Source organism: Rhagoletis zephyria, unplaced genomic scaffold (assembly GCF_001687245.7).
Source record: "Rhagoletis zephyria isolate East Lansing unplaced genomic scaffold, Rhagoletis_zephyria_1.1 Rzeph_scaffold_00106, whole genome shotgun sequence".
Lineage (NCBI taxonomy): Eukaryota > Metazoa > Arthropoda > Insecta > Diptera > Tephritidae > Rhagoletis > Rhagoletis zephyria.
This window is the reverse complement of record NW_016157190.1, coordinates 32,058-45,052: the sequence shown is the minus strand read 5'-3', so window position 1 is coordinate 45,052 and position 12,995 is coordinate 32,058. Positions and strand designations below refer to the sequence as shown.

At 35.5% G+C, this 12,995-nt stretch overlaps 1 protein-coding gene across 1 annotated transcript in view; it reads right to left on the bottom strand.

Moving 5' to 3' along the window:
• Nucleotides 1-2,745, bottom strand: part of LOC108377392 (uncharacterized) — a 57,669-nt gene extending 54,924 nt beyond the window's left edge. The window contains exons 1-2 of the mRNA XM_017633651.1: nt 2,655-2,745; nt 2,455-2,542 (exon numbers count right to left, since the gene is read on the bottom strand). Coding sequence (XP_017489140.1) covers nt 2,455-2,542; nt 2,655-2,745 — 179 coding nt within the window. The remainder of the gene's footprint in view (nt 1-2,454; nt 2,543-2,654) is intronic.
• Between the last annotated feature and the right edge of the window lie 10,250 nt (nt 2,746-12,995).

Sequence of the window (12,995 nt, the reverse complement as noted above, 5' to 3'; positions counted from 1 at the left end):
GCGTAAAGAAATGTCGCAGAAGGATGCAATAAATACTAGGCTTCCCTCATGTTGGCATGATGCACCCCACACTGTGAAGAATAACATGACACCTGCCACGGCAAGAGGGCAATAATAGGTTAAAATGTTTAGCGAGAATTTTTCTACTCAAATTGTATTTCATATATACGAACATTTTATTTAGCTCAGACTAATACTTTAAACGTTATTTTAAATTTTTGGACACAAATATGCACCACTAAAAAATTTTTACCTCCTTGAGGCTTTTGATGTGCTCACCCGACACAATTTCTGCAAAGGAATTTAAGTGCGATCACAAATATTGCTTGTGTAAAAGCGTAAATTTAAACGTTTTTTAGAAATTTCAATAGTTTGATGAATACCACCAATAATATTGTTCTAGAATACAATCCCAAAAAAAAAAACGTTAAAAAAATATATATTTTTGATTTTGCTTCTTATGCATTGCTCTTCACATACCGCAACCGCAACAACGTATTACTAATACAAACTGAGAAAATAAATCAGAATCCAGATCAATAATCGACTATTAAAAATACAGAAAGTTTACATTTTTCTCACTACACACACATGTATGTATATTAGACTGCATCAAAATCTTTCTATTTTAAGACTTTCTCCGAAATATTTTGGAAAAATAAATATTGAGATTAACGTGAGCTGAATCGATGTGAAAATACCTAAAAAAAAATAGTTTTTTGTAAATAAAAACAGTTTTTTTTTGCAAAAAATCACCTTAGATGACAAAACAGTTTAAGCTTAAAAAATTTGCATACAAATATTTAAAAAAAAAGTTTTCAACGGAATCGCAATAATGAAATTTTTTATGTCGTTTTTGAACTTTTTTCAAAGACTGGTTTAAAAAAATGTCAATAACTCAGCCTAAACTTCATCGATTTAGACTTATGAGGAATAATTGGAAAGGAATTTTCTCACCCTTTTTATTTCTTTGCATATAAGCTCAATCAAAGCATACAAGAGAAAGGCAAGAAGAGCGAGCCTCAATCCATGTTGAATTAAGATGTGTTGGTATTTTTTTACAAAGAAATAAAAATGGTGAGAAAATACCTTTCCACTGATACCTCACAAATCTATATCGGTATGGTTTTGGCCTAGTTACTGCAAATTTTTCTTAAACAAATCTTTGAAAAAAGTTAAAAAAAACTGCAGCGAAAATCTCATTATTATAATTCCGTTGAAAAAGTTGTTGAACATTTTTATGTAGATTTTTAAAGCTTAAACTGTTTTGTCCTCTGAGGGGATTTTAACCAAAAAAATTTTTAAAAAACTATTTTATTCATAAAAAACTCCATTTTTGGAGGTATTTTCCAGTCGGTCCAGCTCACGTAAAACCTAATATTTTTCAGGAATATTTTGGTGGTCTTAAATATAATAAATTGTGTAATCCCGGAGGAAAACCGCAACTTTTTTTTTGTGATGCTGGTCTAATGTATATTACAATGGAATCAATACACTGAAATAAAAGTGGCATTGTAGAGCTTATATTCTCAACTAAGAAATGTTTTTCACCCCAACAACTTCCAAATGTACAATTAGAAATTTAAAGAATTATATCATCGGTGATACTGTAAAACGTTCTATGTCACTTATTACCTCTAGTGCTTGATTAATCTATTATCTGTATCTGATGGATCCTGGCAATCGTTCATCTTCATTAGCCAAAGGTAGACAGTTTTTCTATTCGTTTATTAGGATGTAACGATTTGCAGATGCATTCCGGTGCAAATAAGATACCATCTAAATGTCAAAGGTACTAATAGACATAGATCGTTTTGCAGTATCAGCAGACGATATATTGGCTAATGACAGTATAAACTCAAAAAATTAAAATAGAAAAACTCTTGTAAGCGCGAATGTACATACATATAATTTTAATGTTAAACTAAAGTCCCATACCTATTTCTAATTATTTTCATCAAAATCTGGTTTCTTTTTTCTCTTAAATTAATAAGAGTAGTCGAGTAGTTGTGTTAGTTTACTACTTCTATTTGACAAAAAAAAAAAACACAACGCTGCAGCGACTTGTGGCAAAATACACATGCCTGCATATACACATGTGCTTACTTATTGTATATAAATCTATGAACAAAAAACATAAACATCTAAATTTCCATCGTATCGCCTAGTGCACTTTAGACTCCCATCAATCTATCGTCTACATTAAGTACATCAAATCCATTCAGTTAAATATATTGATTGCCAATCAACGCGCCAAGTAGCTGCAATTGCCAAGGAGTTGCAAAAAGACGAAGTATATAAAAACTTTAACCGCAAATACAGCTCTTAAAGATTTCTAATGATACGAATGGTGGTAGAGCTTTCAGCCAAAAAGTCGAAAGCATTCAACAATAACAACAGCAGCAGTTTTGCAATAATCGCATTTGGCCGCAACCTTCACTCCTCGGCACTGACTTAAGCGTAGGCGCTCGTGTACCTGCAGCAATCACATCACCGCTATGCAGTTGTTGGTGCTGTTGGAGCAGCTTCTCATAATTTTCCACTGAAAAAAGTTTTTCGTTGTATCCTCTGTGTCCACTGTTTCTTTGCTTGCATGTCTCCCAAACTCCTTTGTTGCCTCTAACCTTTGATTTGTTGCCGCATACCACACGTACTTCCAGCGCCATTGCCGCCCCACCGCTGCAGCATGCCATTTGGCGTCTTCGCCTGTTGTCTGCCAAGTTCACAATGCAACTGCTGTGCCATGACGACTGCATGCTGGTAGCTTGGTCGCTGTTAGGACCTGCATACTCATGCCACACACTACAGTCGTGGCAACGGCAGGCAGCAATGGCGGCATTGTCTGCGGATTATGATCGCGTCTTTGGGGAATTGCGGACTGCTGTTTCTCACATAAGTCTTCCGACGTGCTGCATTCACAGATGAATGCTTAAACAAAGATTTTCGGCGTATTATTGTCTGGCGCTTCTTCTTCTTGCCCTTCTTGACTGGCGCGCACTTTTTGTATGTTGGGAATCCGCATGCTTTCGCTTGCGTGCTCCCCGCGAACAAACCATTGCTGTCTTTTACCATTCGCAATATTTTGTTTGCTTGAATTTTCAGTTTTATTTAAAGTTGTTTCTCTTTCAAAATGCTCGTACATCTCATTACTCTGCCTCAATTCAGTTGTATACCTCGTTAGTCATCTGTAAAATTTATGTACGCATTTTTTCAAGTTCATACCCATATACTTATATATGAATGTACACACAGATGTATTACACTGTGTCTTTGTCCGTCACAAAAAAACATGTTGGAAAAATTGCATGGCTATATCTTCCTCATGATTTAATAATGAAAGACTTTGTAAGTACCATTCTGTCACGCTCTAATTTTATTAGCTACGCTCCCACATTACTATCGTAAGTATCGTTGAGTTTACGAAGAGACAAGATTTCCTTAAATGACGAATGGTATAATATGTCGGCAATCGTGTACAAGTGTATTGCTTCTTCTAAGTTGCGAAGCGTGCAATGGTTCTTATAAATGAGTCAACAAAGTTATTGCAGCGTCCTTCTCAAGTCTCTTTAAATCTTAGTTCGATCAATGAATTGTCGAATAAATCTCGTGAACCGACGTAAGCCCCCGCCAGATAGAATTTTTTTTTGCGTCACAGGAATGCCGTTGACTTGCAAGACGTACATAGCATGGCGGGGCCTTTATATGTTTTTTTATTCAAAATCTGGCTCCCATAAAATTTTCGTTTCTCAAAAATTCAATATTATCTATGAACATTAAACTAAACAAATAAAATAACAAGTATAAAATTTGTCAGGTGCAATAACTCTACAAGTAGCTAGTGGTATCGCGACTTTTCAATATTCGTCACACTGCCCCCCGCTTAAGTTTGATCGTCCCGATTATACACAAATTTTTTCAATCCAAACGGAGCCAATCTCTCCAGGCGAACTACTTTGACTTTCGCCTCTCCCATTTTGCGTTGCCATATACGATACACCATTTCATTTCATTTAGCCTTTTAACCACCTTGTATGGACTTTCCCAAGATGCTTGAAGTTTTGGAGAAATCCCTTTCTTCCATTGCGGATTATAAAGAAGTACTAAGCCACCTTCCTTAAATCCCTCAGAGTTCACAGCACAAAGAAATCGATCCTTCATCTTATCACACATTAGCTGGGTATGTTGCCTCACATGATGGTGTAACTTATCCTTGTCATCCTGCAGCGTTTCGTCCATTGTGGAGGAGCACCTCTTCCGAATACTAGACGCCGATTGGCCAGTAGCTCAATGTACAGCTAAGCGATAGGCTAACAGGAACATTTGAATGTATTTATCTTAATTTCGTTGGAACTTTCCCACCACCTTTCGCAAGTGTTCATCCAGAGTGCGGTTGAACCTTTCAACCATTCCATCCGATTGCGTGAGCAAGGGTGTTGTCCGCGTTTTCCTAATTCCCAACAACCAACACATCTCTCTGAATACAGCGGACTAAATGTAAGTCAGTAGGGACTCCAAACCGAGCAACCCAGTTATTGGTACACCGTAGACTTTCGGCCACTTACCAATGTCCATAACAACGAGCACATATTTGGTGCCCGAGTCACTAATCTGAAACGGACCTGCCCCATCCTTGACCACTCGCTGAAATGGTGCACCCACGTTGTATTGCCGTAATCATCGACGGCTTCTGGTTTTCGGACCTTTCGCTGCCATACACTGCGCGCCATTTCGAATCCATTTGGCTACTGATTTTTTATAATTCACCCAGTAAATCGCTGCTTAATCTTCTCCAGCGTTTAAGTATTATCAAAGTGACCATCGCTTGGTCTATTGTGGAATCCCTCCAACACAGATGTAATTCTGGATTTAGGAACTATGATCAAATTTCGAGCATGATTTCCGTCGTCGCTTTCCCATACGCTATGCAGAACTCCCTCAATTAATTTAAGGCTATTCCACTGCACTTCTTCAAGTCAGCATCGTTGAATTGACTTCTTCTTATTGCACTGATCTCCCACTCGTTATCGGGCTGCAATTGCATTAATCTGATATCAACTATTCCCTCGGATCTCCCGATTTTCGAACAATGCTTACACTCTATAGCACAGGGTAGTCAGGAGTAATGCATCAGCATTTCCATGTTGTCTCCATTTACTATGTGCAACTTGTCCTTCCGTCTGCTTAAACCGGAGCAGCCATCTAAATGCTGCGCGGTCTCTTCTCAACTGAAACTGTGGCCCATAGAGGTATTTGTGAAAATGTTTTACGCACTCAACTACATCAGTTCCCGCAGTTCAGGCGATTTTGTTGTAGTTCACAGAGGCGAGCCTTCATTGCATCTACTTCGGTCTCAATGGCTCCCATATTCTACTGTTATTGCGTAATTTTTAGATTCTGCGTTTCCAGTTGCGACGTTCCTTGTGTCTTCTGTGCTTCTAATTGGGATAACACCTGTGCTATACGGGTATCCTGTTTTTCCAGCTGCGAATTCACCTGCGACGACAACTCCGATGATATTTGAGAAGACAGTTGTCGCATCTGCGACGATGTTTGTGATATTGCAGTCATTATCAAATTATCAAATTCATGTCTAAACCTTTTTATGGACCTGGTGCCTCTGTCCTACCTTCCACTTTATTCGATAGTTCCTCAATTTCTAGCTGGAACACATATTCGTCCACACTGATATCCTCTGCCCCCTTAGGCTTGCGCAGTCGTGCAGCATACATATAAGCATAATACGGCAGTTCGATTTTGTTAATGGTGCAGTCGTATTGAAAATCATCGAGTCTTTTGACATTACTTAACTATTTAGTTCGCATTCTTATCTAAGTCGTTCGGTAGCTGCATGTCCTTTTCATTCCTTATAAGTTCGTCCCGCACGAATTGCCAATTGCGACTGTGGTAGTAGCGATCGAACTATAATCGCTAATGAAACGTAAGCGCCAAATATTCTTATTTGGTTTTTTTTTAATCAAAACTTTATAAGTTTTTCTACAAACGAATAACTTTTTCATGTCCAGCAACTGTAAACTGCCAAGCAAAAAAAAGAGCTCAAAGTTGAAACAGCTGAGTTAAGCGTGGTCTGGCGTACACAACTTAGGTACATAAATAAAGACTTTTATATATTTGTTTTTAATAAAAATCTAGGATTATATTCGGTTTGGTTTTAAAATTTTTTTTTAAAATTTCGCTACCTTCTTAGAAAGTGGGATTTAATTCTTCCTCTTTTCCTCCTGCTTCCAAAAAAACATCCCTCTGGATGGGAGTGTCAAATTTTAGAAAACGAGCTACTAACAAAACCTTTAATAATATAACCATGCATCTTCCTTTTTTTTTAATTAAAAAAAAGTCCGATACTTGTTATTTATGCATATACAGTTATCAGGGGAAAACAAAATCATACGAAATGACGTTCGAAAAATGGAAAATACATTTTCTTCTATCAAAATTTATTTACACTGCCAGCAAAAAGTAGTGGCTGCTTTTTTACAATATATGCAACAATTTTTATAGTAATATTTTCCCACAAATTTTTTTTTTTTCATTATACAACAAAAAAAATAAAAAAAAACCTTACCTTACTAAACCTTGTGCAAAATTCACGAAAACTCAGCAACATGGAGATTTTCAACTTTTTAATCAGATTTTTTAGAGTTCTTTTTGAGTATGCATATTTGTAGCCCAATCAATTTTATTGTACTAAAGTAGAAGTTCTAAGTAGTAGAATTACCGTTCATTTTTGGCAATTTTTTTTCTCGTAGTCTCTCCCATACTCGTAAATACTTTATATGGAAAAAATGCAAATCACCTTCAACAAAAAAAAAAATTCTCAAAAATCAATGCAATTTTTAACTAACTCCGTTTTTGAATTTTCTATGCTACAAATCTGCATACTAAAGCAAATTCGAAAAATCTGATTAAAAAGTTGAAAATTTGCATGAAAATTTATTGAATTTCGCACAAAGTTTAGAAATTATATTTTTGTTTTTTCTGTTGTAGAATGAACCCTATTTTTATAAAAAGTTAGCGGAAAAATATTTGAAATGCAAATTGGTGCATATATTGTGCAAAATTCGCTGTGCCAACACTTTTTTACGGCAGTGCACTTTTTCACAAAAAGTACTTTTTCAAGCAACTGAAATAATGAAAATATTTTTCAAATTTTTCTTCAGAGCTGCATATGTATTAAGCAAGGCGATCAGTCGCTTTCTAGACGAATTGTGGCGATTGTCAAAATGATGTGTTTGTTGTGCATTTTAGGTGTTCTGTTGTTAGTGTAGTTTTGCCACTATCACGGTGTATGAATTCGCCTTGATACTAAGCTTAGACAATTAAATAAAGCAAAAAATAAAAAATAAAAAATTTAATGGGCTACTAGGTTTGGGCCCACTTGCCTCCCGGTGGAAGTGTGTTGGCTTCATATACAGTTTTTTAAACTAATCTAACCATCCATTATAAGATACTCCCGTTGGCACCTACTGAGTTGAATCCGTAAACACGGGAACGTAAGACTTTTATAATTCTTTCGACAATTTAGATCACTTGCTTAAAACTCCACCATAAAATAATTATTATCCTGAGTCTCTGATCATTAGATTTCAGTAGAAACAGGAAATTCGTCTAAATATTTTTTGAATATAAATATCTTTGAAAACAAGCCTTTTGCTAATCACGTATTACTTCCTTCTAAAATATATATAGTAAGCATTGCTGTCGATTGCATTTCTAAAGTACCATATTTCATATGTTGTCACATATACTTAAGTTATGTTCCCACAAGTGCTCTTGTTCCAACAATGCACCTTTCACACTTCTTAATTCCGTACCCTGCGCGGTCCATTCACATATGTTTGTATGTATATCTGCCGTTCACATTGTTGCCACATGCAACAAGTACGCACAATACACAACGCAATCGGAGCTAACCTGAGCGTGTGACGCGCCGTGACTATCGTGGTATGCCAATTGCTGTCCGCCATCGCCGCCAAATTCTACAACCAACGCCACAATTCGCGTCACTTGCCATGACAGCACGTCGTGTCATAAAACCAAAGAATTTATTGCCAACTGAGATTGCGCAACTTCCTTTTAGCAACTTAGCAGCCAAGTGAGCCAACTAGCTGCAGCATATTCTTGATGCCGTACGAAAACCACTGAGATTTGCAAGTGTACAATTGCACGAGCTGAAATATTTACATATGTACATAATTTCATATCTGGAACCTAACGGAGGCTGTGTGCTGGCCAATGCGTGCGAATTTTTCCGTTTCGTGCAGTGGAGCGCCATAAATTATTCAGAGCAAGTCAAAATGTGTGTCCGCTGCAGATATTAGATTTCAAAAGAAATACTTCAACTCTTTGCTGTGCATGGTACTCAGCTTCGAAAGCGAAGTCATATGCAAACTGCATTGCAACTATGCAAGCAATAAAATATATTGTTAGATTTAATTTCAAATTTTATTGTTCAACACCTTCTCGGCATTACTTGTTTATTTAATGTGTATTTTTTATTGGTTTTTGTTGTGCCTGCTCGATCGGACGGAACATGCATTTGCATAAACCGTTAACTGCTGCAACGTGCCGCCAAACGTGAGTGTGAATGCCACCATCGACTGTCATCAACAAGCCGGACATTATTTCGACCCACTGCCTTACATTAAATGTGTGCATAAAGCAGGCTATTACTGTTGCCAGTGCCAATTTCTAGCTAACTATAAGTACGAGTAAGTATGTATGTACGAGTAAGTATGCATTTGTCAATCAACCAACAAGTTGTACGCCCATATTTTCATATTTTTTTTGAAAAGTTTGCAGTAGTCATAAAATTGAGCTGTATTTTCGTTTATGTGCCAAATCTGGTTTAAAAGCAAACATTGCCCACTACAGTGATATTGGATTTTCAGGCATGCAGTCAGTAAGTCACTTGGACACTTGGGCATACATACTTACGCCACACCTACACAAAAACCACAGCCTACTGAAAGCAGCTGGCAAATATTTCAGCCGACAACAATTGGTGGTCCAACTTGCCGATTTCCCGCTCAGTTCTGTACACAACTTATAGTAAAGTGCTCAAGAAGTGGGCTAAAATAATTATGACTTCATTTGCTTGGACTAAAAAGACAGGCTGTGTTCATAGTTACTCAGTAACCTAAAAGCTTTTTTGCAGCATATATTTACAAATATACGTATACTTACAGGTATATATATATATATATATATATATATATATACTCGTTTTCTGAAAGAACGTCATAACTCAAAAAATTCTAAAATTCAAGAAACCGGTCTTAACGTGCGAATTATTTGCGAATTTATTCATTTTTTCTACCTCTACCCTACATACCTACATATACCCTTTTCGTCATAATTACATTTATCTTAATCAGATTTCCTTTATCTTAATTTGTATACTTTCCTTTATCCTGATATTTATCTTGTTTATCTTTCATATACATGCATACATACTCCCCTCTGTCCTTAGAAAAGTAAAGTGTTTAAATTTACCTTGGTCTACACTAGGCTGGGTCGATTTTGTATGGGGGAAAATAAAAGTCATTTGACCGCATTGTAATATTAATATTATGATGTCTTATTTCTAAGCCAATTGTTATTGGCCAAGAAAGATTGATTTAAAACTTATCTTTAGCCCGCGCAATTGAATCAAAGTGTATAAATGTTGAAAATTAAACTTTGGCTTGTAATATCTATGGAATGCGTTATTGTTATGAACAGAACGATATATCAAATTAAGGGCTATTAAATTTAGTACCTCACGTTCATTTGTCATTTTTCAATAAGTCTATACGTTTTTACGATATTAAGATAAAACTTACAAAAACTATAATTTTCCCTTATGAATTTTCAATTCTTCATTACTTCAGCAAACAAGTGAAAAATACAAAAAAGTGAGACGAGATTTATTTCAAACGTTTTAATATTTTCGGATGTTTATATAATATTAAAACGACCATGGACTTGGTCACGCCGATTTGGTCAGTTTTCAAGATCGTGGTGAATGAATGTATTGTCAAAGAATAGGAATCGTTTGACACGTTAATAGTAGTTTCAAGCAAATAAGTATTTGCATACATTAACATAATACAATTAGGGTGAGAAACGCCCATTTTAAGTCTATTTATGCAGTATTGAAAATTAGTGCGGAATGGTTTCATTAGTCACCAGAGAAGCACATTTTTCGCGGTTTCTAAATTTTCCGTTGTGCAATAAGTGTTTAGATATACATAAATATTTTAGTTAATTCCATTATGTGAAAAAGTGTCTGTAGGTAAATGCAATAGTCTTTAACATATCCTGGGAAATCCTTTTGAGGACTCTCCAATTGGACGATATTGCTTTGCACTCAGCTTTAATGAAAAAAGTCACTCGCTGGCACAGTTTTCTGTAATCCGGTTCTTTTATTTAAAGGTTATTTATACAATTGAAGAGAAATATTTTTAGGAAAAAACTGAAAATCCACTTAATTTTTTCGATATAACTTTGGTAAATGTAACTCGATGAGTACGTAATAATTATCAAATTGAAGGCGAGACTTACTGTTACTGATTTATGATAATAATATGATGAAAATCGTTCAGATTATAAACCAATTATTTTAAAAGAAAAAAATTTTAAACAAAATTTTTTTGTCATTTTGCTATATTTGCAATTTTTATATTGTATGCATAAACATAAGTAAACTAATTAGTGTTTGTAGAAGTTGTGCCTGTTCAGTGTTTCCATACTCATTTGCATAAACAAAATTTTTCCACGATGATGGAAAATAATGGCTATTCTATTAGAGCTACCGAAATTGTTCCTAAATTTGCAAAACTATAGCCAATATTAAAAAAAGATTAGAATATTTGGAACTAGCGATCTAAATGCACGCCAATTAATGCTGTTCTTTACATCTTTTGACTATAGGCCAGTGCAATTATCAGAGAACAATTAAAATTTTCTTGAAAATAGATAAGTTTGAGATTAACGGTAAGCTAAAGTGCTGCGAGAAATGACATTCGACTTTATCTTTTGCATTAACGGATTCCTTATCTAATAATATGCACAACCCTTTTTACTGGACCCAGAATTTTTAACAAGAATTGGTCTTGTTCGACTAGTGTGCTGTGGGTCACTTGGCGGTCGATGCGCGGACTCTCACAATTAAAATAAAATACTAATATTTTGCAGGCTTCTTGTTGACTTCATGATACAATATATTTCCACTATTACCAAGGGATTTGAGAAAAATTAGATTTTCGACCCGCCCTAGTCTACACCTTTGTTTTTATCTTTCATATCTTTGCTTAATCCTTTTCTTTATCTATTCACGTAGATGAGGTGAGGTGTGATGACGTGATAAGATGTGACGTGATTTATGTGTTATGATAAGATGTCATGCCATGTCATATCATATCATACCACGGCATGTGATTTCATATCATGTGATGTCATGCTATATAATATGATATGACATATGATGTCACGCCACGTGATATCGTGTGATGTGATATCATATTATATGATGTAATAATGATGAATAATGATGTGATGTCATGTAATGTGATCACATTCCATCTTATTCGTAATTTTTATTTAATTTTTTTTTATTGTTTTTGTTTAAATTTTTGAAAACTTATTGATAAAAAATATACAGAAAATAGTATCTAGGTGCAGAATTTTGTTGATTAGAGACAACCGAAGGGTACCCAGAGTAATCAACTGTTGCCTTATATTGATATATACACAAACAATGTACCGTGCTTCTATTCAATGTTATACATACTAATTTTTCATCAATTTATTTTGTCACCATCATATATGTTGAGTAATCGGAAATAAATCTAACGCAATGTAAACATTTAATTTTTCTATAATTACCTATATTTTACAGACGGATGCTTAGGTTTAGTGGCAAGAGGTGCGAACTACCATCCCGTAAGACCTGTGTTCGACCCCTGGTCTGAGTAACATCTAAGTTTGTTGTTTTGTCGGTCGCCACTCGTCAGGCAATGCCAAACCTCCGAGTGCATTTCTGCCATGAAAAAAGTTCTCATAAAATCCATTTGACATTCGGAGGCGGCGTCAAACTATATTATTATTATTATTTGTAAAAATTTTTTAATCATTTTTCAAATAAGTAATAATTGAATTTTACTAGATACAAACATAACTAATTGAAAATCTTAGCTTTTAGCAGATTTCTGCGTGGTTGATCTTTCAGTTACATGTCGGTCTGTTGAGATAGGTCGTGTCAGCTTACACGTAATACTTACAGATCAGTGGATTTACATTCTTGACTAATTCAGCTTCTTATTTGTGTTCTTACTCATCTTTCCATTTATCTTAGTATTCGACTTCGTGTTCGTCTGGTATTCATCATCGTACTCGTCGCTTTCGTCTTCATACTCTTCTTCATATTCATTCTCGAATCGGTATTTGTTTTGTTCGGATTTGTCTTCATATTAGTAACCAACTTCGTTTTTGTCTACGTCGTACAATTTGTATTCGTGTTCGTTGTCGTAACTGTATTCGTTTCAGTATTGTCGTATTCGTCTTCGAATTTTTCTAAGTCTTATTTTTAGTCCTAGTCTTAACCTTTAACCTCTGCGTAGTACATTTCTTTATTTTACTGTCAATAAACGGGAAAATGTATGCACAGACAATTTCCGCGCAAATTCTTTAGTTCACTACCTCTGGTTAGGAAGTCTAGGTTCGAATAAAGGCTTATTATCAAGAATCTCTCGGCTATGCGTTGTGACACGTCCTTAATTGCATAGATGCGGTTTTTAGCTGTCACAGAGTAGTGATCCGAGTCGATGTTGGCTTCTCGGAAAAAACGTACTTGAAAAATGCTCGAAGCATATCTTCCTTTTATTACAACGTGGTCAATGTGATGATTAGTTCTTTGATTAATGAACACCAAGGGTGGAATGTTTCGATGATGGTATGGGGCATTGGTAGCTACCATATCCGTTGTTGGAAATGTCCCC